Source organism: Zonotrichia leucophrys, chromosome Z (genome assembly GCF_028769735.1).
Source record: "Zonotrichia leucophrys gambelii isolate GWCS_2022_RI chromosome Z, RI_Zleu_2.0, whole genome shotgun sequence".
Taxonomy (NCBI): domain Eukaryota; kingdom Metazoa; phylum Chordata; class Aves; order Passeriformes; family Passerellidae; genus Zonotrichia; species Zonotrichia leucophrys.
Genome location: NC_088200.1, coordinates 22353676 through 22378111, shown reverse-complemented (window position 1 = coordinate 22378111; position 24436 = coordinate 22353676). Strand labels below are relative to the sequence as shown.

The following is a 24436-nucleotide window of genomic DNA, read 5'->3' as shown; positions in this document are numbered from 1 at the left end:
AAACCCATATATTTTAAAGAAGCAGATAAATTTACTGCAAATAAGTTCTGGCTATATGCAGTGTTTCTTAATACATGCAGAATACTCTGCTCTAATTAAAATATGTATAATGTGAGTCAACAGCAAACTAACATGATCCGTCTCCTTGGATTATGCACTGCTCTTTATATAAAAACGTCTTCATTTTGTATTAACATATCACCAATTTTCAGATAATTTCACTCTATTTTGATCCTACATGCTATTATGCAGGGAAAAAACACCAAAAGGAAAAGAGAAACAAAGAAAAATAATTACACTACCGCTGTTGATGCCTTCTGTAATTATCCATGCTCCCGTAGACTCAGCTGCTTTCACCAGCCCTTTGCTGAAAACCTGCTTGATCTTTGAGGGAAGCTTGAAATTTTGAATGCCTCCATGAACAGAGATCACTAGCTTTGGCAATTCCATCTGCCATTCTTTAACCATCAGGTGCAACAGCTGATCCAAACTGCTGTCATAAGAAAGTCTAATATACTGAAAAGGAAAATAATGGGTAAAATAAACATCTTTTACATTCTTCAGGAGAAGAAACTACAACACATTACAAAGTTCTAAGGATTAATGTCCTGCAGATTTGTGAAGGGTTAGAGCTGTCATGCTACCCTAACATGATAGCACCAAAATGCATGTGCAAAATGCAATACAGACAGTGTATCCCTAACCACAGTGAAGTTCAACATAAAAATATACACACATTTTAAACCAGTTTGCTTTTAGATTCCCCTGCCCTCTTAAGGCAATCAATCTGCTATGCACCCAATCAAATTTTTACCTTTGTTTGCCTTTCTTTTCCTGTGCTGAAATTGCAAAAACAAGTCAGACATATAAGCACAGCACCTATTACCTTGGCATGGTACGTGCGGTCTCCATCTTGAAAATTGATTGTACCAAACGCATCTGTCGGACTCATCTTTGTGTGTTTTTGCACAGACCATTCTCCACCATCGCTCTGTGAGCCTGCCTGATAAACAGGCCAGCTGCATTCTGTTCCGGGGTGCTCTCCAATCAGCCGGCCACAGCAGCACCTCACATTAAAAATACAGAAATTATTTTATATCAGACTCGCTTCCATACATCTTTAGTATTTACATGTGAATGGTCCAAATAACTTCCTGCAAAGAAAAATACTGCAGTTGTCTCACATGGAATGCAGTAAAAATTAGCTGTGTTGAAGGAAATTGCAACAATAGCAAAGTGACATGCAATTATATCATAAATATGTTTAGTTGGGTATAGAATTTGTTCTCTATCTGAGGAACACTAATAACAGTTGGAGGGATTTAACTGGACAGTCTTCAATAGTCCCTTCCAATCCAAACCATGCTGTGACTCTGAGTGGTTCTGTAATTGTTTGAAAGTCCCATACAGAAATTCTGACCGGAGCAATGCAGGTTCTGACCTGTTCCAGTTCAGAGGAATGTTGTAGGACACTGAGGTTTGCTATGAGTATTACCATTGGTTATTCTAAGTACTAAAGGAAGATCTAGGAATTATCCTCAACAACCAGGAGGAGAATTTCAGGGTGACCTTTATGTTAACTCTTGGAAGCCAGCAAAGTGCATATATGAAATACATGGATTGAAGGGCAGTATTGAGGGAGATTGTCATGGTTTGGGTATGGTAATCCTCACTTTAATGCTCCCACTGAGACTCTCCAAACCACACACTGTTCACTCGCTCACCCCTTTCCCTTCCCTTCCCTTCTCCATGCAGTGCACTGGAGAGAAGAACTGGAGACACATAAGGTAAAGATTGCAGAATGGGATAAGAACAATTTACTGGAAACATCAACAAGACAAGAGATCAAACAGTAACAGCAACAATACTAATAATAAACAGCACAATAAATGAATATTTCACACAGAAACCCCTCAACAATAGACGACACCTAACTACTACCTCTGTCACTCTATGCCAGCCCATACCTTTGAGCACATGGTATGACTCTTGGGAATAGCCCTATCAGGGCTCAATGCTCACTGTGGATCCTTTCCAACCCAGCATATTCTGTGATACTCCCTGGAAGAGAGAGAATCCCTCACTCCCAGCAGTGATATGAAGTGGTAGAGAATAACCCCTAAATTCTAGCCATACCATCTATGTCATGACCAAATCATACGCCTTACAATTACATACATACATACATACATACACATATACATGTGTATCTATACATATATATACATATAAACATACAGACACACAAGCTTAAGTATCATCTTAGGTATCATAGTCAATGGCTATCCCTTCAAGATATCTGTAGAGTTCATTCATTGAGCCCATGGCTGTGGATTCTGTCTGTCCTAGATGCCTTCCAGGGCAGGAGGGCTGCTGTGCTGTCAGGTGGTAGCAAGCTGCATCATGAGATCATGACCAGTGTATCTGGAGCAGTTCATACTCACTGTCCATGGCAGTTATGGCACACAGTGCCAGTGTCATCCAGCAACCAAAAATACACACACAGTTTGGCATTACAGACTGTTGTCACTCAAAAATCAAATCCCCTTCAGGTACACATCCTGTTTCACAGTCCCTCTGCATTACCCACCAAGCATACCCAGGTCATTGAACAAAACATTCCCATGGGTGGGTTTGCCTTTGCTTGAGACAAGCTAATGCAAACTGACTTCCCAAACATATTCTTCATGAAGACCTTATCCTTTTCCCCTCTTCTACCGTGTGTGAGCATTTTGATTGAGCAAGGCAAGTTCAATTGGCAGAGTCTCTGGTATTAGCCAGCCAGATGGCTTTCCTAAATGCAGATCCCAATGTTTTAAGGTCCTACAACCCATTGCTTTCAATGTGGTTTTAACAGTCCGTTGTATCATTCAACTTTCCCAGAGGCTGGTGCATGACAGGGAATTTGACAGCCCCTCAATACCATATGATGTCTGAACCAGGGATCTATGGAATCAATCTGCCAGTTCTCTCCATATTTATATTTTACCCATCATCCCCCATACGACAGAGGCTTTACCCACTTGGCCTGATTGATCACAGTGCATGTTTCATAGTTATGAATTCCTTGGGAAGCAGTGACCATCATTAAATCCACCCCTCACTCACGAGCCCATCTGTATTGCTGCATCTCTTCCCTGTTGACCTGGGGTGTCATGGGCGCAATGAGCGAGAAATAATCCACACTTATGATGTCAGTCCAGGTCCAACCAAGACACTTTATTCCTGGCAGCCCAACCCACCTGTCCATTGTTGTGTTCTTCAGCACACCAGCCCCTGGGGGTGTGTGCATCTACACAATGTGTTTTTACAGCAGCTTCTCTGCATAGGCACTGGTGTCTTTCCAGAGCTCAGCAGCCCACATGGGTTTACCTCTGCACTGCCTATTAATTTTTCCACTGCTCAAGCCACATCTACAGAGCATTTGCTACCATTCATGGGTCAATATAGGGGTAGAGCACTGGCCATTTCTCTCATGCAGGGGTATCTAAAGCCAGCTGGATGGCTTTCAGCTCTGCAACCTGACTTGATCCATCTTGTCCCTCGATAGCTTCTGCAACTTGCCACATGGGACTCAAGTACAGCAGCTTCCCATTTTTTATGTGTCCCTCCAATACAGCAGGAAGCATCTGTGAAGAGAGTATATCACTTTTCATTTTCTGGTAGCTGACTATATGGTGGGATCTCCTCAAGATGTCTCAGCTCCTCTTTGTTCTCTTCTGACAAAAGTCCAAAATTTTTGTCTTTGGGCCAGTTCCTGATTCCTAGGTAATTGGAGTTTCCTGTTCAAGCCTGCTGTGTCATCAGCACACTCCACTTACTCTGTAAAGCATCAGTGTCATGATGTGTGGCAGGGAATTTCCCTTTGAACATCCAGCCCAGCACTGGCAGTCAGGGTGCCAGGAGGAGCTGTGCTTGGTGCACATCACTTTGGAAGTAGCTCAAACCCCTTCATAAACTGCCAGGGTCTCTTTCAGTTGGGGTGTAGCAGGCCTCAGATCCTTTGCATCCCTGAACTGCTTGTGCCCGGGACAGGGTTAATTCTTTGCAGTAGCTGCAATGGGGCATGGCTAGGGCCCAGATGTTACTCTTTAGCACCTCACATCTTTGCTGGAGGCAGAGTTGAGCCTGTCTCTCTCTCTTGTGGGGAGAAGGGATTACTTCTGGTTGAATATGTGTTGTGGGGGGAGCTGGTTTCAAGCCAGAGACAGGTTCAGGTGGTGCCAGTCTCAAGAGGGACAGAGCAGTGAGGCTGGCCCTGCTGGGGTCACAAGTTCCGCAGTGAGCATTTCTGCATGATCACTCCTCTTTTTTTTTTTTTTTTGTATGCTTTTTAAATTAACATTGTTGCTGTTACTGTTTGCTTTTTTTCTTATCAAATTGCTGTTTCCACTAAATTGTTCTTATCTCAAACCATGATCTTTTGCCTTTTGTGTCTCCAGTTCTCAGCTTCACCCCACTGCAGTGGAAAGGGGGAGGGGAAGATGGAGTGGGAGAGAGAGGCATGTGGTTTTGGAGAATCTCAGTGGGGGCCCTGCACTGGGGAGTACCATTCCACAACCAAGAACATCTCTGACTCTGTAACCCAAGGGGTTTCTTGAGCCTCCCCAGATACACTTTTCCAGAGGCTCCAGAAAGGACCATTCTCCCCACCTGCAATGTAGAGCACATTTTTCATGCCTTGTCCTGTCATGACAGTGCAAGAGCTGTTGCATGATCAACTTCCAGTTTGATTTTTTCAAAAGCTTGTTGTTCAGGACCCCACTTAAAATCATTCTTCTTTCAGGTCACTTGATCAGGAGGGCTTTCAATCTGACTGTAATCCTAAACCCAGATCCTTCAAAAACCCACAGCACCTAGGAAAGCCTGTGCTTCTTGCTTGCTGGTTGGGTGGGATCACAGATATTAATGTGTTGGCCACATCCATTGGAATTTGATGACATCCATCCTGTCATTTTACTCCTAAACTGAATTTTATTCCTAACTGAATTTCCTGGGCAGTAAGTTGACCTTACTTTGGTTTATGGCAAAAGCAGTCTTCAGGAGAATTTTTCATCCCACTTCCACACATCGTCTCCATGATCATGCAACAAAAATCAGAGGTTTGCTCATCATCAGTGCCATCTCTCTTGAAGGGGTCCACTTGCTCCCAATAGCAGAGACACAAGTCCATACTGGAGGGGCATGGGACATTTCCTCTCTAATCTGATGAAGTCTTTTGAGTCTGTCTGCAGTCTTGGACAGTCTTTCCACAGACAAGGTGCAGGTCAGTAGGGAGGAAAAAAGATGATCACCACATGGCTGTAGCTAGGTAATCACCTAAAGCACTTTGTTCCTCCTCCTGTCATGGACATGGATGCCAGAGAGTTGGTGTACGATGATCATGTGCTCTGTACAAACTTCTGCCAAGTGGATTGTGCACTCTGGACCTCATCCAGGTCTACAGGTGGCTGCACCTTATTTGAATCCCTAGAGACTACCTCCAGAGCACTCATTCTCCCAGGTACTGGATACCTTTCTCCATGGTGCCCCACCTGCCTGGGTGCACTACTAGATCATCCCTGAGAGAGAACCTTTCTCTCACGCTTGACAGGAGTCACCTCCAAAGGCTGAGAGCTTCTGTCCTCTTCCCAATGCCCTCGTCAGTGCCAGATCCTGGGACAGGGATCCCAGCTCCGCAGCCTCATTACCACCTAGTTTCATATCATGGGCCACAACACCTGAGCATCAGAGCCTCCAGGTCACCTGACTGGCAGCTGAAATCTTTTCACATATCTCACAGCTCACCCAGGGATAGGGAACAGGGGATCTGGCTCTCCCTCCTCCTCCTGTCATGAAGGCCCTACTTTCTCTTCAACTAACTAAGTGAACTGATTTGGTCTTGGACTTCTTCATTTGTAGGAGCAACCACTACCGGCACTGGCTGTTCCTCCGGTTCAGGTGCAGTTGACTGGCCACAGTGCTTCTTGCTTTGCTTTCCTTGTCCTCCTCCTGAGGGCACATTCTAGTATTGAGCAGTGTTCAATAAAGAGCGGTCAGAGCCCAGCATGTTGCATAACTTTGCACCCCTCTGGAACTGGCACAGCATTTTTCCATGATATATTTTATCATTTCAACAGGGTCCTGTAGTGGATTAGGGGTGAACTTCCAATTCACTGGAGAAGTCTTCCAGATACTGGCCCATGTCCTTCCACATTGAATGCCACTCATGATTGTCCATCCTTGAGGCAGAACTCCGAACAACCCTCCCAGAAATCTCTTTCTTGACTCTAACCATGGTGTGGGCCATGTTGGGGAACCTGGCAGACTTAGCAACAAGAATGGTTTCCTCAACATTCAAAAAAAAGAAAAATTCTCCAAAGCTGTCATAACAGGCCTGAAGGAGGAAAAGGGGATGAAAAGCTGGAGAAAATCATCCTCCTCTGTTTTCCCCATGGACTTGATACAATTATTAATGGACTCCCATTAAAGGTAGCACCACGATCAGGTTAGGAGAGCAGCACTGAACACAAATCACAAATGACCTTCATGGCCCTTGATGATATGATGCCATAAGTGATATCACAGCAGAGCAACAAAGCAATCTTGATTCTTCACCCTACTTAGGGAAAGATCATTGGAAGGAGCTCATGTCACAACATACACAGCCTTGGGTACCACAGCCACATGAACAGACCTAATAACGTTGTGACACATGGCTCCATGCCTACTGTGAAATACCAAGATCAAACTTGTTTCCAAGTGTTTCCAAGTGGCTCTGTTATCTCAGCTCTTCCACCTGCACATTAGGTGCCAAATAAGGCTGCCATGTTTTAGGAATGGTATTCCATGGTTTAGGAAGACATTGAGACACTTGAATGCATCCAGAGGAGGGCAACAAGGCTGGTGAGGGGTTTGGAACAAAGGCCCATGAGGAATAACTGAGGGAGCTGGTGGTGTTCAGCCTGGAGAAAAGGAGACTCAGAGGTGACCTTATCACTCTCTGCACCTTCCTGAAAGGTAGCTGCAGTCAGGTGGGGGTTGGTCTCTTTCTCCAGGCAGCTACTGACAGAACGAGAGGACACAGTCTTAAGCTGCACCAAGGGAAGTTTAGGTTGGATATTAAGAAAAAAGTGTTTTACTGATAGAGTGATAAAGTACTGAGATCATCTGCATGGGGAGGTGGTGGAGTCACCATCCCTGGATGTGTTTAAAAAAAGACTGGATGTGGCAGTTGATGCTATGGTTTTGTTAAGGTGGTGTTAGGGCATGGGTTGGACTCAATGATCTTAACGGTCTCTTCCAACCTAGTGATTCTGTAATTCCCCAGTTTGGTGTTCCCACTGAAACATGTCAAACTGTGCAACATTCTCTCACTCCTCCTCCTCCCCCTGCCCTTACCCCTGCTGGGGCTGCAGAGGAGAACAGAGGGCACAAAGGGTAAAGATCATGGGTTGAGATAAGAACAGTTCGCTGGAAACAGCAGCGAGATAAGGAAATCAACAATCAACAGCAGCAACAAATTGATGACAAGGGGCATGGAAACTGAATAATTCACGTGGAAAACCCCTGACAAGACAGCACTACCTTGATCCACAAAGGACCCTGCTCCCCAGAAGAGAATCCCTTCCCCGCAAGCCTTGGCAATGACCTGACATGACAGAGAACAACCTCTGGGCCCTAGCCAGGCCCCTGGCTGGCTTCTGCAAGTAATTAACCCTGTCCTAGTCAGAAACAGGAGAGAAAGAGACCAGAAACTCAGCTAGCATTAAAATTTTGCATCTGGAATCATAACCCAGATTCCAAATTCAGTCATTACTCTCACACAGGCTTCAACAGGCTTCAGTCTCTTCTACAGGATTAACTTCAGTGTAATTCCTCTTCTACAGGATTAACTTCAGTGACAGCTGACATTAGACATTTCTCCTTTAGACATTTCAGAAGTTAATATACCCTAGGAAATGGAGATAAATTCTTCACTTTTCCTCTTTTAAGAAACCAAACAACAACCTTCAACAACCCAGATGCAACTGCCTCAGGCCTCAGCTGTACTAATTGTCCATTTAGGGGCAGGTTAGGTGTAAGCATCTGCAAGGCTCTGGAGATGTGCATTCTAAAAGAGAGAGTTTTCAGTGGAGATGAGTGAGAACTAACTGGCGACAAAGAAGCAGATTTTTAAAACCAACCAACTAACAAACCAACCAAAGCCAAATCCCAAAGCAACTGGAAGGAAATGCAAGAGGTGAGCTGCTTTAGTAAGGTATTTCTTGATACCCAGAAGCCATGAAATCAGGTCTGCACTCCACTTTTTCAACACAAGCAAATTAGATTTGTTTTATCCAATGCTCTGCCAAAGCAAACTGGAGAAGGAAGTCTCCTACACTCTGGGACACAGGGCTCAAACTGGAGTGGCAATAGCAGGCTGAGATGATGCTTCACACAGGACCACTTGTTTCTCATACGTGTCAGGCTGCACCCCAGGGTGCTGAGGGAGGAGGCTGATGCCCTTGTACTGCCAGATTCCAAGGCTGTGAAGATCAGGGCGTCCCCAATAACTGGAGAAAGGCAAATGTCATACATGCCTTCAAAAACAGGCAGAAGCCACCCTGTGGAACTGCAGGCCAGCCATCTGGCTATAAGTCTGAAGTAAAATCAAGGAGTGAGGCCTCCGGGAGCCCAAATCTGGCCACAGGAAGGAGGAGACAGTGACAGGAAGCAGTAAGCAAGGATTAACTGAGGGTCAGTCATGCCTCACCCACCTCACCGCTTTCTGCAACATAATTGTGGGGATGAGAGGAGAGCACCTACCTTTGCTCTAGCCAGGCTGCTGTATCTGGGCCGTGACATTCCAGTATGGGAGGGATGCCAGGCTGGCAGGTGAGGACCTGGCTGGGTGTGGGCCAGTATCAGGAAGGGTTCCTCGGGGTCTGTACAGGGCCTCTCCTGTTCAGTCTGTCCACCTGCCACCTGGAAAAGGGGATGGAGGGAATGTGCAGCCCTAGGGGCATGGCAGCTCTGGGACATGGTCCTGGGTGTCAGTGGGCTGAGCCAGGATCATCCAGATGCCTGGGCAGCAATGAGGACCACAGGTGCTTGGGGTGGTGTGAGCAGGAATGGCCCAAGAGACCGGGGACAGCAGGGCCTGTCCCCTCTGCTCCGTGCTTGCCACCGAGCCCCTGCCAGCTTGGTGCCTCCAGCTTCAGTCCACAGCACAGGAGAGACACCAGCAAACTGGAGAGGCCTCAGGGGCAGAGTGACCATGCTGGGCACAGGTGGTGGGGCTGGAGCCCTTGATCTCTGAGAAGAGGGGATGGTTTTCTGCTGGGATGAGACACGGCTTCAGGGGCTCCAACAATACACCCAGCACTGATGGGACAGGATGCAGAAAGATGTTGACAAGCTCCTCAGTGAGGCATGGCAGAGGGGTGAGAGGCAGCAGCACAGCTGAAACATGGAGTCTGAGGCTGGAAATAAGAAGCAGCTTTTCTTCCAGGAGGACAACCCAGCAGTGGAGTCAGGACCTGGGGAGGGTGGGTCATCTCCATCCTTGGGGGTTTCACACAACTGAGTGAAGCATCGTCATCTCCCCCCTGGCAGAGCACACTGGAGGCCATGTCCCTGACACCCTGAGTTACTCTGTGATCCTATGGATATGTGGAAAGCATCTTTGCAATGACTTTGCCTTTCTTGCCTCAAAAGCTCACAAAGCTGCCGGAGAAGGTGGGGACATCATCAGTAACATAAAAGCAGGCTACTAGAAAAGTCACCCTTTGAGCAACAGTGGAAAACCCAAAGGGTTGGCACTGAAGTAAAAGTAACTGCAGGAGTCAGACTGCAATACCCAGGCAGCAGTTTAGAAGCTGTGTCTAAAACTTATACCTCAAAGGTGAGATATATAGACAAATCGCAAGATCATCTCAGATGTATAAGGATGCAGGAAATTGACACCTCACTTCTAAATACTCATAGAGAGAGTATTCTCATATATGAATACTCATATAGAGGCCATTCTAACTGCTGTCTGGGATGTTTTTGTAAGTATTGCACAGAAGAGTAAATAGAGACCAATTTCAGCTCACCAGCGAAGCATGGACAAAGGTGCTGGTAAGGAAATTTGATTAGCAACTTCTAAATGGAGTAATTCTACTTAGAATCAAAAAATTAGTTGCATAACCCAATTCACAAACTGTTTCCATTCACAAACTGCTTGCAAATCTTGTAAGTTCTCTACAAAATAAATCATTAGGGGATTTTATTTGCCTACAATATTAGGTCAAATTATTGTAGGCATCAAGTATATCCACATGATTTTTTGACTGTTGTGGAAAACTACAGAATCCAGGAGGCCCAAAACCTGTTTCATTGCTGATCTAATAAATACAATATAACTAATCATAATAATTATATGGAAATTATTTCTCCTTATTAGAAATAGAAAAATTCTCCTAGAACAAAGCTCTCTGTACACTTTGAGATACTCAAGAAGACAAGAACTGTTTATATTTGGGAAATGTACTTGCTAGATAAGGGCTGACTGAAATGCACATTAGACACCCACACATTATCTGCAAACATAGACAGACCAACAAACTGGATTTATATTAAACTAAACAGCATGATAATGCTCAGCAAAAACTGAAAGAAACAACTACAAGATAAAAGACACACAAAGATACAGGATGTCTTGACAGAGAAAGGTGAAAGAAAAAAATCCATCCAAAGAAGTGCACATTTCCTGTTCCTCTTCCTCCCTCTCCAAGCGTTGTATTCGCATTTATGCAGCTAAACTATGTTTGACTAGGAGGCTGATTTAGTGAAAGCTCATCTTTTGATTTTCCACTTCTGTATGCTAATTTTTGTCCTACTGATCTTCCCAGGCTGATTAACAACATGGTCTGATGGGGGAGAGGGGGAGAACAACAAAACTAAGACTACAAAACTAAGTAGTCTTGATTGAGATGAAATTAAACAACTGTATTTTGAAGGACAATGTAACTTTGGTTGCAATTCACAGCTGAGTATCTGGAGGTTAGTAGGAAGCATTAAAACACCCCTTACATTTCTTCTCTCAGAAAGACCAGCAAAAATCTTTGAATATCTATTCTTCTGCTCTAAAGCAAGATATACACGAGACCATCCTCTTAGAAGGAGCTCACACTTTCTGAACAGAAACACAAATCAGTTGCCTTACAATGCCAGCACGACTCTGCATATGAGTTCTTTACAGTGATCTGATTTCAGGAGTAATTTATCTACTCTTTGTAAAACATGACTCCTGTAAATCTCAGAAGCAAAATGAAACATGAAGCATAATGAAAAGGCAGATAATCATGTTAACACAGATTGTCGGACTACTTGACACCAGCTTGCTGGTCACCAGTTGTTGCCTCAGCTATCCGATGCCTTTAACACAAAATAAGTGCAAGTTGAAATATTTGTTCCAATAACTGATAATTTATTATCATAAATACACAGTACCAAAATGTGTTTGGTAATACCATTTGAATGACAAATATTGGATTGAAAACAAATATTTAATACAGGTCACAAGATACAATTTCCCTGAAAATAACACAATTTAAAAGCACAAAAGTAATGAATTTTTTGTTGTTGTGAGAGAACTCCTCACTCAATCCTCACTGCAGAGAAGATGAAACATTTTCAAAAATCCCATTATTGGGATATTTCTTCTACCCTTTTTCTTCTCCCTTAATTTTCTTTATTCTTTCCATAATTCTCACTGTTCTCTATTGCTATAGACTCCCTCTCCTTCATATAATCTGGGATATAGCTGAAATTGACTCTCATTTAAAGACACACTTCTGCCTTCCATTCCTCAGGAGGATATTAAAACAAAATCATGCACACAAGGTATTTGGGTAGAATTTTCTATTGCAAATAAATCCAAAGTTATCATACCATTTATTCTACTTATATTTATGCCAAGCATTCTCCAGCACATCCCTAGAAATGCTGCTCTGACCATAAAACAAGAAGGGTATTTCTCTTGTCATTGCTTCCATGACTAGGATTGCCTATTATTAGGTCACTATAAAAATAGTACATATATATTTATGCACTCTTACCTGATTAAATTCTGGCACACCTGGCATCCTGTAGGACATCTGTGATGAAAAGTGGATGATTAATATATGCTAGTGTAGAATAAGACAGCTTTAAAATTATTCTTAGTATATCAATTCAACAGTGAAAGAACAACAACATCAACAACAAAACAGGCTGTCATCTCCACCACAAACCCCTGGAAAATGCAGTGGATAACTTCAGTGATTTGTTTGGCATTTCACAACTCAAACTGTATGTCAGATCTTCATTTCATAGATGAGTTATCTATCATACATCTGCTACCCTGTCCATGTGTTCAAAACCAAATGATCAAAATTACAAGTTTACATTCTCAGAGTGTGATCTCCAATTTATCTAGGCCACACCATTCACCTGATGGATAATACGGAATGCCAAGTTATGTTTGCTTCCTAAAGCATAGGTTGAGGATTTGATCTCTTCCCTACTCTTTTCATACTCTACACCAGTATGACCAGTAGTTTCTGTATCAGAAGACTGTGATCAGCAGCAGTAATTATTTTAAGGAAGGGGAAAAATGGTGCAGCAGTAACTCCATGTAACTCAGTCTCTTAATCGGATACTGTACTTGTTTTTATTACCACACTGACAGTAACAAATCTAAGAAGCACAATAAGGTTAATTGCTACCAATTTCTAATTCAAATAAACAGTTTCATATAAAACAGACTGGGGATGGGATCCATGAAAACTCACAGACCAGCAATCATTGGCTGAGACACTAAAAAACACTGTCCAAACCAAACACAATGCCCATAAAAATTATTTTGATTATTTTTAAATGTAACAGAAAAAAAGAGAATTTGCTCTCTTTACCTGTGTGGTTCTTTTGAGCTGGGAATAATGTGGGAACATTCTCTTTTACTGAAGACTTCTTCGATCCAGGATTTGGGGAGCTAAAAAGACATTTCAAATATAAATGCATTCCGGAACTTGGGAACATGATGTCAAAAATTGCACTGTAATGACAATTCATCTGTATATAGATAACTCAGAGCTATTCCCATCGTGTTGTGTGTAAGACTGCATGCTGAAGCTACAGCTCTGAACAGTCCTAGCCCTTCAACTCCAAGCTTTACAGAATTCCCCAAGAAGATCAGTATTTAAATTTACTACCACCATGAGAATTATTTAGATGTTCTGTCAAACATATGTACAATAGAGAAAGTGGCAAGGATTAATCAAAATTGCTGTAAGTATTGCATTCTTCTTCTGCCAGCAGACTAGCAAACTGCAATCTTACTAAAGCTGTGTCAAAAAAGGCAAGATCTTCATTCTACCTGAAGGAGATGGTTGAGTCCTTCTTTTATTATTCTTCACAGATTAATAGGTCTAGAGTGAAATGCAAAAGCAGGGGCCCAGCACTCAGGGGGGATGACAGGTGGGCTTTCTGCCCTGCCTCCTGGAGAGCTGTGTCAGTGATGCCTGTCACAGCTCAGCAAACTGAACAGCCACTATAGCACACAGATTCTTCAAAGACTCTCCCCGTAAATTTTTGAACCTTTCTTTTCAGGTTTAATAGGATCAAATTCCTTGAAAGGAGCAGTAACTGCTGCATGCAGAGCTTTGAAACCTCTGGGACTTAAGTAATTATTCTTAATTTTTATAGGTGAAATCTTCACATAGTATGTACAATTTACAGCAGAACCTGAACATTTATTTCTTAATCTTTAGGCTTTTAGACTGATTATATCATTAGGAAAAGGGGTTTGAAACTTCATGCTTTTTTACAGTCATCCATGACTTCAGGCCTGGGCAAATAAAAATGGAAAGAGGAGACTTCTGAACTGCAGACTTTTCTAGTCTAGCTCTTGATTCCTAGTTTTATAAAAGACTTCTATAACATGTACAGAAGTCCTAGAACTTGATTCCTAGTTTTGTATAAGACTTCTGTAGCATCTCCTTTCATAAAACTCTGAATAATATTCCAAAATGTCATAATTTAATTAAATTTCAACAGCAAATGAAAATATTCCCTGTCACTACAATGAGGTACATATATCTCAGCCATCATTGACACATATCCTTTTCACCACCAAATCCTAAAGGAGGAGACAAAAATGCAACTACACACTCCTTCTGACTGGCACATTTCTGCTCTAATATACCAAAGACCTGAAGCCAATTCTATTGTAGCTTTCCTCCTACTTTTTTCTCTAAGGAAGTCCTGAGACCTGTGTTTGGGACTTTTGGCTTCTCTTTTCTCACCAGTCTGAGGATTAAGCTTGCTGCTTATAATTCCCCTGCCACAGAAGAGGCTTTGGAGATTTCTAGACTGATTTAGTCAATGGAGTGGCAAGAGTTTGGCTCTGAAATTTAAGGCACATGAGTAGTTTTTAGAAAATTGCTTTTAATCACTTTTCCAATATCTTTAATGTCTGAGATGCTTGCATAATGTGGTATTAAAGGGACATTGTCAGGTCAAAATGTTCAAAAATTAAGGTCTCCAGAAGTAAAGAAAGAGATCAGAGTGTAATCTATAAGGAAACATATGCACCACCCATTTCTTTAAAATTCCTTCTGTTGAGCAGTGAGAGCAGACAAAATCTAAAAACCCAGCCTAGCACAGAGGTCCTTCAAAGGGCAGGGGTGCTATCAGCAAGGACAGTGAGTGTGCCAGCATCGCACTGGGGTGTCTGGGCAGGTGCACAGAGCTGGGCTCACCAGCCTCCAGGGAAGGGCAACGCCGCCCTGCCATGCCCTGCTGTGCTGCTCCCCTCGCTGATTTCACCACTCCCCATCCAGCAAAAACACATGAAGGCTTCCATTTTTGCTTCTGCTTTCTTCTGCCTCAGGCCACCCTCCAGCACCATCCCTGCAAAGGCCACCTGAAGCCAAAGCCTGTAGCTGCACTGTGACAAATAAACACTGCCAAGCAAGGGGTTAATGTATGCTCTCCCTGCTCTGAAATTGGCTTTACTAAGCCAAGAGCACCAGGAAACATTCAGCTCCTTCGAGCCCAGACAATAAACACCGTTCAGGGGTCAAGAACCAAACTCAGGAAAACTAGGTTACACTGTCAATATGAAACAGCAATCTTTTAGTTTCCTTAGCTGTACATATGCCTGCTTTAGGGTGAAAGGCAGAGATACATATCTTTTCTAATGAAACGCCAGGCTGCTCCGGACATTGTTCAATTCCCTGCAAAAGAAAATTAGAAGGCACACATCTCTGCGCAGAATAATGTCATCCATTATTGAAACACAATCAATTTTTGGACAAAACAGCAGCAATTGCTTTTAATGACACATTATAGCTCCAGACAGGTGCAGATAATTAGAACTCACACAATGACTAGCCAGTTTACATAACAGGTTAGTTCATTTAGGCAAAATACCGTTGTGCTGGAAACCAGGCAGAACAATCAAGTTGTAAGTAGCTTACTGAAACTGCAACAAATTTGTACTGATAACAGAGAAACACAGTGCCTTAGCCAAAACAGTACTTCAAGAGCTGAAAAGTTCTGTCTAGCACCATACGTCAGCTCTTCATACACTCTCTGTTTAGTGAAACCAGTACACAGTGTCACTTCCAAAGAGCTGGGGTTTTCTAAAAGATCTTAACTACTAGTGCCAGTATTTCTACTCCTGCATTGTTGGACAGATTTGTCAAAATATCAGAAAAAAAAAAAAGAACTTTAAAAAAAATGCATCATATACAACTTTTATACAGCCTTTTCTTGCCCTCAAAATTATTAGATGAAAGCAAACACTCTTTAAGAAAGCAACAGATGATCATGGGGCTAATAGAATTGCCTCAGTACGCAAGCATACCTGCAAAGAACTTAGCTAATAATCAGAAATAAAAATATAATAATCAGAAATATCTGAAAGATCCAAACTAACTTTTAGTGTCTGTGAAGGAGGGAGGTACTATTTTCAGGTGTCTGTGAGAAGTCAGCATGGTGCACTCTGTGACAAACCTTTATCCAAATACATCAGAGGAGGGAAAGAACTTCCCCTAATTACAGGTGGTGCAAGAATCCACTTCCCCTAATTGCAGGTGGTACAAGCAGAATGTCCTAAAATATCTTAAACCCTTTGCAAATTAACTTCCCATGTAGCAAGTCACTTGCAGTAACATTAGATACCTGAAATACAGCCAGAGTGCCTGTAAGCTAGTACTCAAGACTATTTCACAAGAGCTTGGGGCTTAAGCACGCTGGTATATCTTGAACCCTTCCTTACCCCTGAAAACTCTGCATGGCTTCATTACCAACTGGTTAAATTACTGCCAGCATTAAAGAGATTTCCAACTTAACAGGCTGTCTCACACAAGCTTTTCAGAGAAGGAACTTTGTGATTCAGCACCCACTCCATGCATGCTTATGGTACAAAGTAATGTAACAACTGATTGCTAAACAAAGAGCACCACTCTGGATCCACGTAGGGCAGAAAAACATTGCAAAACTCCAGGGTCACATGCAGTAAAATATGAACTCATGAGAGGTTTTCCATGGCCTCTCAGGTCTTACTGGAGTTTCCTGGTGTTCAGGCCACCCTGTCACAGGACAACCACCTGGCTCTGTAATACAGACAGGCTATGGTTCCTCTGATCTCCATCACTACAACACAGTGGTGCATCTAATTGGCAGCTTTTGCTTTTACAGTCTTTCTTACCTACTTCTTTGCCCCAGTGTTCAAGATTCTGCATACCTATGGAAATACACAACTATAAGCAATAGAATTCATTAGAAAATTTTCTCACTAACAGTCACTAAGATCTGAAAGATATTGTGAAAAATGTGAAAGATATTCAAATAATTTCATTTAAAAGCTTCCACTGTTCACCAGTCCACCATGGCCAATCATAAAACAGCTATCAGCTAATCTCAAACTGCCTTTGCAGGCAGACTGCTGATTCAGTAGCACTGAGAAGCTTTTATATTTTCCCCTTTTAAAGATAGTATGTAATTTCAGGTCACAGCAGAATTTCTGTGGTTTTTTCCTCATAACCAATTTAAACTCATCCACTGGAAACATATTCCTAGGTGTTCACAAATACCGTACAAACACTAACAGAAGTCACCTGTGCTTGCAGGATAAATGTGGACCCAAGTCAGAGAAGGATAACAGAACTTCTTAAAACTTGTCAGCCATTCTGAAGAGATATCTTAGGGGTTTTTGTCATCAAAACAAAAGTAGTGTGCTAGCTTTTCAAAAATACACTAATTCAATCTTCACAGAGTGCTGTAGCACTTTCTTTCACAGTTAATCAACTGTACTTAAAACCTAAGTAGGTATGCTTAAGTGATTTTCTGGATTAGGGTCTTGCATCAAAGGCTCATAAAACTGTTTCCACTATTTTGAACACAAGCTTAGCCAAAAAACCAAAAACTCTTTGACTTTATTGGGCTTTCCAATGTGGTGCTTCTGATCCAGAGTAGACCACACAACACAACAAATACCAACACATATACTAAATGACAACAAAATGTAGCAAATACTAAAACTAAAACTCTCCTTGTGAAAAAAGCTCATTTTGACTCCCAGGACACAGGGAACAAAGAACTGATGGAAATCTCATCTTAGTTTGGAATATTAGACCTTCAATTAGTTTATTACTTTCTACTATTTAAGTTTATTAACCGATCAAGTAAGCCTTTCTGCTGTCCCTTAACATGCAACGTCTTAGAAAAACGCACCAAGGAGCGCTGCTCCACCCAAGAGCACACCCAGCTCAGAAGGCAGCGCTGGTGGAGGAGCTCCTGCCTTGCAGAGGCAGGGGCTGGGCACTCCTGTCCCTCTGCACAGCCCAGGGCACTGGGCTAGGTGGAAAAGGACACACCAAACCTCGCCTCAACACTGCTGCCAGCATCCCAGGACTTTGCAAAAGAAGTAAACACAAGGAATCTCAAACCGCAGTTTATATTCTTCAGCTTGATCCTTGAAACAGGTCTCAAAAACATTGCTAGAAATCTTGTACTGGAAGGAGATATCTGCGAATTGCTTAGAAACAGGTTTCCCCAACTCTAAATGCAAAAAGTCTCTGTGACATGAGAGGCAATTCAGTGAAAGCAGGTCACTCCAAAACCCACTGTTCTAGAAGCATGGTGATTGCTGACAGTTTGGATCTGACTGCTTCGTAACTGTGGCCCATAGACATCTTAAAAAACCTGCCTGTGGCTGATGGCAGCCACCTCGCTAAAAGCTGATATTTGGTTTATTTTGGCACTATGTACAATATAATACTGTATATCATCTCTTATAAAACCAGTTCAATGGGCAGCATAAAATATTAATTACCGAACAAGTTAGTAATACGTAAAGATACAGAAATACAAATTCTAAATATTTTTATTGACAAAAATAGTCCAAATTGCAGAATAAATTATAGAAGATGCCTAAAACTTGCAGCAAATAAAAGCAGGCACCACTAATAGAGGAAGAAATGGCAAATTGATCCAAACTATATTTGAAAATTATTATACATCTTTAAAAATAACAATGCCTTATTTTACTGTGCCTCTTTTGGAGACAAAATTGTCATCATTTTTTAATGCACAGTCCTACCAGTCTTACCAACAATATTTGGGAAGTCAGTCCCAAAGAAAGTCAGGCATTTGGTGGTTTTTTTAGTAATTAATGCGATATAATCAGAAAATTATAAATATTCAAAGCAAGTTACGTATCCCGAATTAAATGATCTTATTGTAAGCAATTTTAAAGTAAAAATCCAAGAAGCCATAAGAAAATGATGTTTCAAATGTATTATTCAGAGGGTCAATACAATGCTTCAAGTCTCATTTACATTTCCACTTTGAAAGCCATTCACAGAAAGGCAGCTCTTGTTACTTGTTACTTGTTAAGGGCCTGATCTTATCAAGAGCTAATCAACTTGCTCTTTTTAAAATTTGGTCTCACCTACCCAGCACTGAGCGATCACAGAGGTCAGCTACTCATTGCTGTGACAAGTGTGTGCCTTCATCAAAGGATTCAAAATCACGACAAAGGTCTACCTAGTTTAAACCAGGAGGAGGAAGAGAAAAAAATTATCTGATAGTAAATATCAGAGCTTTCTTTTGCCTGTTTTAAGTTTTCCCAACACAGGGTTTAATGTTGACTACAGAGGTGACTCTGTAAAGGTCAGATATATCTGTAGTATCCGACATGAAAAGCAAATGCAAGTGGCAAAATTCAGCTGGAGGAGGCCTGAAGGGCCCCAGGAAGTCACATGTTATTAACAACTTGCTCTAGAAGAAGGTGGCAGGTAGGTAAGAACTAGCTGATCTTCAGGGTCACTGCCAGCCCAAATTATTCTGTGCTTTTATGATTGCATGATGCGAGCAATCCACACAGCTCATGTCTGGAGCCATATGACTGTTCACTGACATTTCTATCAGAATTCTTTTTTTTGCTCCATTGCTTGTCTCGCATAGTCACAAAATCTTCTTGGGCTTGACAGCTGCATACAGCGACCCTTGCACACAAGACAGGTCTCAGAACTGAAATTGTATTTTCCAGAGAAAGAGGAAACACATCTTGGGCACTTTCTAAAGAGGCTGAAGGTATGGTCAGCCTCACTTCTGCATTTCTCACTTGGACATGTTTTATCACTCTCCTCAGCTCTGCCCTCCACACCACCCTCCAAATAAAAAAAATGTTTTCCTTTTCCATATCAGCTCACAGTTAATAATAAATTGTTTTTAATGACAGATAAGTCACAGCATCAATCCATCGAACACTGCAGACCAACAAACTAGCTGGAGCAAGAGTCACCCATGGCCTGAGAGCAGCCTCAGGGCACTGCAGGGCCCCTTTGCACCCCTTTGCCCCAGAGACCACCTGGACACCCCCCTAAGCTCTCCACCAGGTCCTTCTGCACCTCCAGCCTCATGTCCGAGATGTATTCCACCTCACCAGGTTTATCCCCTTGTTTATTCACTGGGCGTTGCAACAGTGGCCAAAGTGACTCCCCAAGGCTGAGGTTTCCCCGGGGCCAGGCAGAAAGGAGCAGCTGTGGTTGCAGTTTAAGCCAGGCTACACAGAATGACTTGGCAGCCATCAGCACTGCCCTCCTGGCACAAAGCTGGGCTGTGCTCCACGCTCCCAGCAGGCGGGCTCTGTTCCAAGGCATGCTCTCCTGTCTGCTCCACCATGATGGCAACTCCTCTCCCTTAAACGGCAGCTCCAAGTGCCACCCAGCCTTCTGGCAGCACTCTGCTCACCAGGATGCCTGCATGTGTGTCGGGATGGTCTCAGGAGCTGTGGTGGCACAAGTGATGAGAGAAGGGGCAGGGCAAGGAGGGAGCTGTAAGGAGAATGGACAGGAGGAGCTCACTGTGAGGGCTGAGGTTGCACAGCACTGCCACGCAGCCTTTCTGAAACACTGGCTGAGAAGCAGGCAGAGAGGGGGACGTATTTCATAAGCACCTGGGATGTACTAGTAGAAGTTCTGCTATGCCTCTTTGGGGGTTAAATTGAAAGCCAGTCAATACAAGGTAATAAAATGCACTGGTTTATAGGATTGATAGGACTAGGACTGATCAAACCTGAGATCATCTCACGCCAGCCAAGCTGGTAAAAAATGTATTTCCACAGTCTGACCTTGACAATGCAGCCTAATGCAGCAGGAGAGTCAGAACAGGCGGCCAACCCTTCAGAGATACAACCGAGTCCCCATCACCCATGTGCAATCTCTAGCATTAGAGGAGGAGCTCACTAGGAAAAGTCTCACTAGTGTTTCCATAGTGGAAACACTAATTTTCTTACATCACAGGGCTGACACCGAAGTGCAGCCACAGTGCTTACCAAGTTTAGGCCACTGTACCTGAAACCATTGAAGGCTGGCAGGCATGCATCTGCCCCAACACCATTCCTCTGCAGACATTTCCATTACTGATAACACAGAAGAGGGTTGACCTCCACTCACATCTCTAAGACTTAACAACTACGAAAAACCAGAAGTAGCAATTTTATTAGCTTGTGATTTGGAAACTGAGATGACAATATGTCACATCACCAATGAGTTTTAAAAACCCCTCTCGCTGACTAGCATTTATCAAAGTACATCATGACAGCACCTGGCTTCTGTCCTGGTAAAAAGAACAAGAAAGTTCAGAAACTGTTTTTAGATGCCTCATTCTGTTCCTATATGATGGACAGAGAGTACTGTACAACTTAGAAGAGGATGTAACAGCAACTGAACTATGACAGAGATGCAAAGGAGTGGCAATCCTACAGAAAGGATGAAGATGAGTGCTTTAATGCTATCTGCTTTCTTTGAGACTTAAACAGCTATGGCCCCTGACCAGGGTCTCTATTCTTTCAACTGGAAGGTGAAAGTGTGACCACCTCAAAAACTGAGGGAAAGTGTTAGAGAGGAAAACGTAAATCAAAAGTACTGGTAATTCAAGTCACACGGAGTCAATCACAAGATTTTACCTAGAATGCATGTTACACAGTAATAAGTTTATATATTACAAGAATCAAGGAAGGTTCACACAGCATTTGATAGAGCCTGTCTGAAAGCAACAGAGGGAAGACCAAAACTTGCAAAACTGTGATCACCTCAGGTTGTGCTGTAAATCACCCAAAGAGCCTCAAATTCATTGCTGCAATACTCAAAAACTTGGATTATCCTGTTTGAACCTAACACCTCCATGGAGAGCACAGAAAAACCTATAGATCAGCCTGCTGGAAGACACACATGCAGGGATCCACTTTTTCACTTAACACAGTGCTACTAAGTAAAAAATAAACTTAAGATAATCTGAACCACAAAAAGGAGGGATGAAGGAGCTATTTATGTAGGAAAATAGGTATGAGGAGTAATGCAATAGTTCACATAGATTTTTCCTCCTGGAATAGTTTAATTTAGCTTCCACAGACCAGATTACAGCCACACTGTCAGACATTGTAGATGGGATACAGTAGTCCAGCATGGTCTGTGCATTCCTATTTGTGACAGCAATCACATTCATCCCAGTGCTGACAGCCCCACAAAGGGACTGACCTTCCCCTCACACCGCTGCAGCTTTCCCGTGACATGCTGTCCTGTGCTGCAATCCCACTTTACAGACAGCACAGTTCTGGCTTCATGGCCATTAAATCCTGTTTTCTATTATCCAGGACACCTCCCAGTGTGGTTATGCAGAGGCAAACAAGAAGTCCTGGGGAGAATGAAGGAGTGACACTCCACCGTTTCCAGGCCCAGGTTCTCCACAAAGCCAATCAACATGTACACAAGGTTTCACTGGCTCCAGAGGGATCTCTGCTCTTAGGCGCCAACATCAATTTTGAAAAATGAAATGGAGGCAGGTAAATCATTTACCCACAGCCCAGACTGGAGTACTGTCTCTACTGCATAATCATATGTATGCCTGAACAGACATGTTTATTGAAACTATATTTTCCTTTATGAGCAGTAGACATTTCAAACTCACCTACCTTCTGCTCTTTTCAAGCTAGTATGTGGCATTTTGCCTTTCACTAGGGGGTCACAAAGGGGCAGAAGGGGAGAGCAGTAGCAAGTAACAATTATCTGCTCCCTGTTCCCGTAATAAAAAAAAAACCAAAAAAAAGTCACGGTGAAGATCAAAGAGAAATGTCTTTTACTGGTATAGCTCTGAATGATTGTAATGTTTTCTTCCTGAATCTGGTTACTACTAGAAACAACCTACTTCAATACATTCATTACTAGGCGGTCCCTGTGCCTGACTGTGCCTGCCTGCGCTCTGTGAAGAGAGCTGTGGCTACACCCTGACCTCGTAACCGTCATAAAATCTACATTTTTTCCTTACCAAGCCATAAAACAATTAAGGAAACTAGTTCAAACACAATAACCTATTTGCTGCTTAATGTGGTTTTAATACTACAATATAAGCCTGATATTATTTTAAATAAAGTTGTTATGGTATAAGATAAACTTATCAAAACCTGTAAATTGATTTCACAACTTTACAGCAAGCTTCACAGAGAAAGAAAAGAAAACTGTGATGATATTTCCTTAAACTCATTTTAGGCTCACATCAGTATCCACCAATTCTTATAAGTAACACTGCAATTCCCCTGGCAGGTCCAAAAGCCATGAATCTCTAAAACGTGGCTACTGCAGAGTTTTGGTAGCAGAATTTTGTGGTTTGACATCAGGTGTTCACAACTCAAAACACTAGCTCATATTTTTCCTTAGTTTACAAGAAGATATTGTGTATTTTGAAAAGGGTATTCATGAAGAGACATATAAAGAATATTCCACTATATACACATTCCTTTTATCAGAAAGTATATCTGAAAAAGATTCAGAAGATACTTTGCTACAACAATGTTGCTACAGCATGATCTGTGTGAAATATTATCCAGCTTTGTAATGTTATGTATAGTAGCAGACCTGTCTTTTTAAATCCCAAACATCTGAATCACAAACGTCCCATCTTTAAATTTAAAGAAAAAACAAACAGGAAAAAAAAAAACCTGCAAAACCGCAAACAAAGAAATAAAAACATTCACTCAGCATCACAGTAGAAAAAGTGACAATTTACTTAAACTGGAGGCACTTTTCTGACATGTTGCACCTAAACTTGTGGCCATTTGGAATAGCACTACGGCAAAGCTGCCTACCCCTAGCGTGGGCAGTCTTTTTTTTTTTTTTTTTTTTTTTTGGCCAAAAGCTTTTCACGGCCACCAGAATACAAGCAGATCTGTGTGTTTGTATGAAACCACTCAAGTCCCTGTCTGCAGAAATACCAGGACCTAAACAGCACCGGCCCCAGAACACCAAATCCCGGGTGAAACAGCCCCCAGAAGCCATGGGGTTTCTCTTTGCCGTCAGCTAACGCTGATTTTTCCCCCCAAGCCGCCTGCACCTTCAGAGGGAGCCTGCTGCCCGTTGCGGGCTGGCCCGGACGCCCCTCACGGCGCGGCGAGCGCTCCGGCCGAGCCGGCCGAGGCCGGGCAGGATCGCTCACAGCCTCCGCTGCCCGCCGGGCCACGAGGGACACGGGGGACACGAGGGACAGGAGGGACACGGCACCGCCCGTGCTGGGGCACAGTGGGGTCCCCGCCGGCCGCCCCGCCCTCACCTGCGGATCGGCGCGCTCGCGGTGCGGGGCCTGCCAGCCGCGTCCCCAGCAGCGCCACACGGAGCCCGGCGGCGACAGCAGCAGCTCCCGCCACGCCGCCATGGCCCGGGCCGCGATCCTTGGCCCGCGGCGGCAGCGCGGGGCGGGCGGGGCGCCGTCCTTTACCCCGGGCTTCTGGGCGAGCCGGGCGCTACCTGCCCCCAGTGCCCCAATCCTGGCAGGCGCTATCTGCCCCCAGTGCTGGCAGGCGCTATCTGCCCCAATCCTGGCAGGCGCTATCTGCCCCCAGTGCTGGCAGGCGCTATCTGCCCCCAATCCTGGCAGGTGCTATCTG

At 43.2% G+C, this 24436-nt stretch overlaps 1 protein-coding gene across 1 annotated transcript in view; it reads right to left on the bottom strand.

The window, feature by feature from the left end:
* The window catches only part of TRPM6 (transient receptor potential cation channel subfamily M member 6), an 88234-nt gene extending 64030 nt beyond the window's left edge, over positions 1 to 24204 (bottom strand). The window contains exons 1-5 of the mRNA XM_064736770.1: positions 23785 to 24204; positions 12900 to 12979; positions 12066 to 12104; positions 887 to 1067; positions 303 to 516 (exon numbers count right to left, since the gene is read on the bottom strand). Of these exons, the coding sequence (XP_064592840.1) occupies positions 303 to 516; positions 887 to 1067; positions 12066 to 12104; positions 12900 to 12979; positions 23785 to 24204 (934 nt within the window). The remainder of the gene's footprint in view (positions 1 to 302; positions 517 to 886; positions 1068 to 12065; positions 12105 to 12899; positions 12980 to 23784) is intronic.
* Positions 24205 to 24436: the final 232 nt, after the last annotated feature.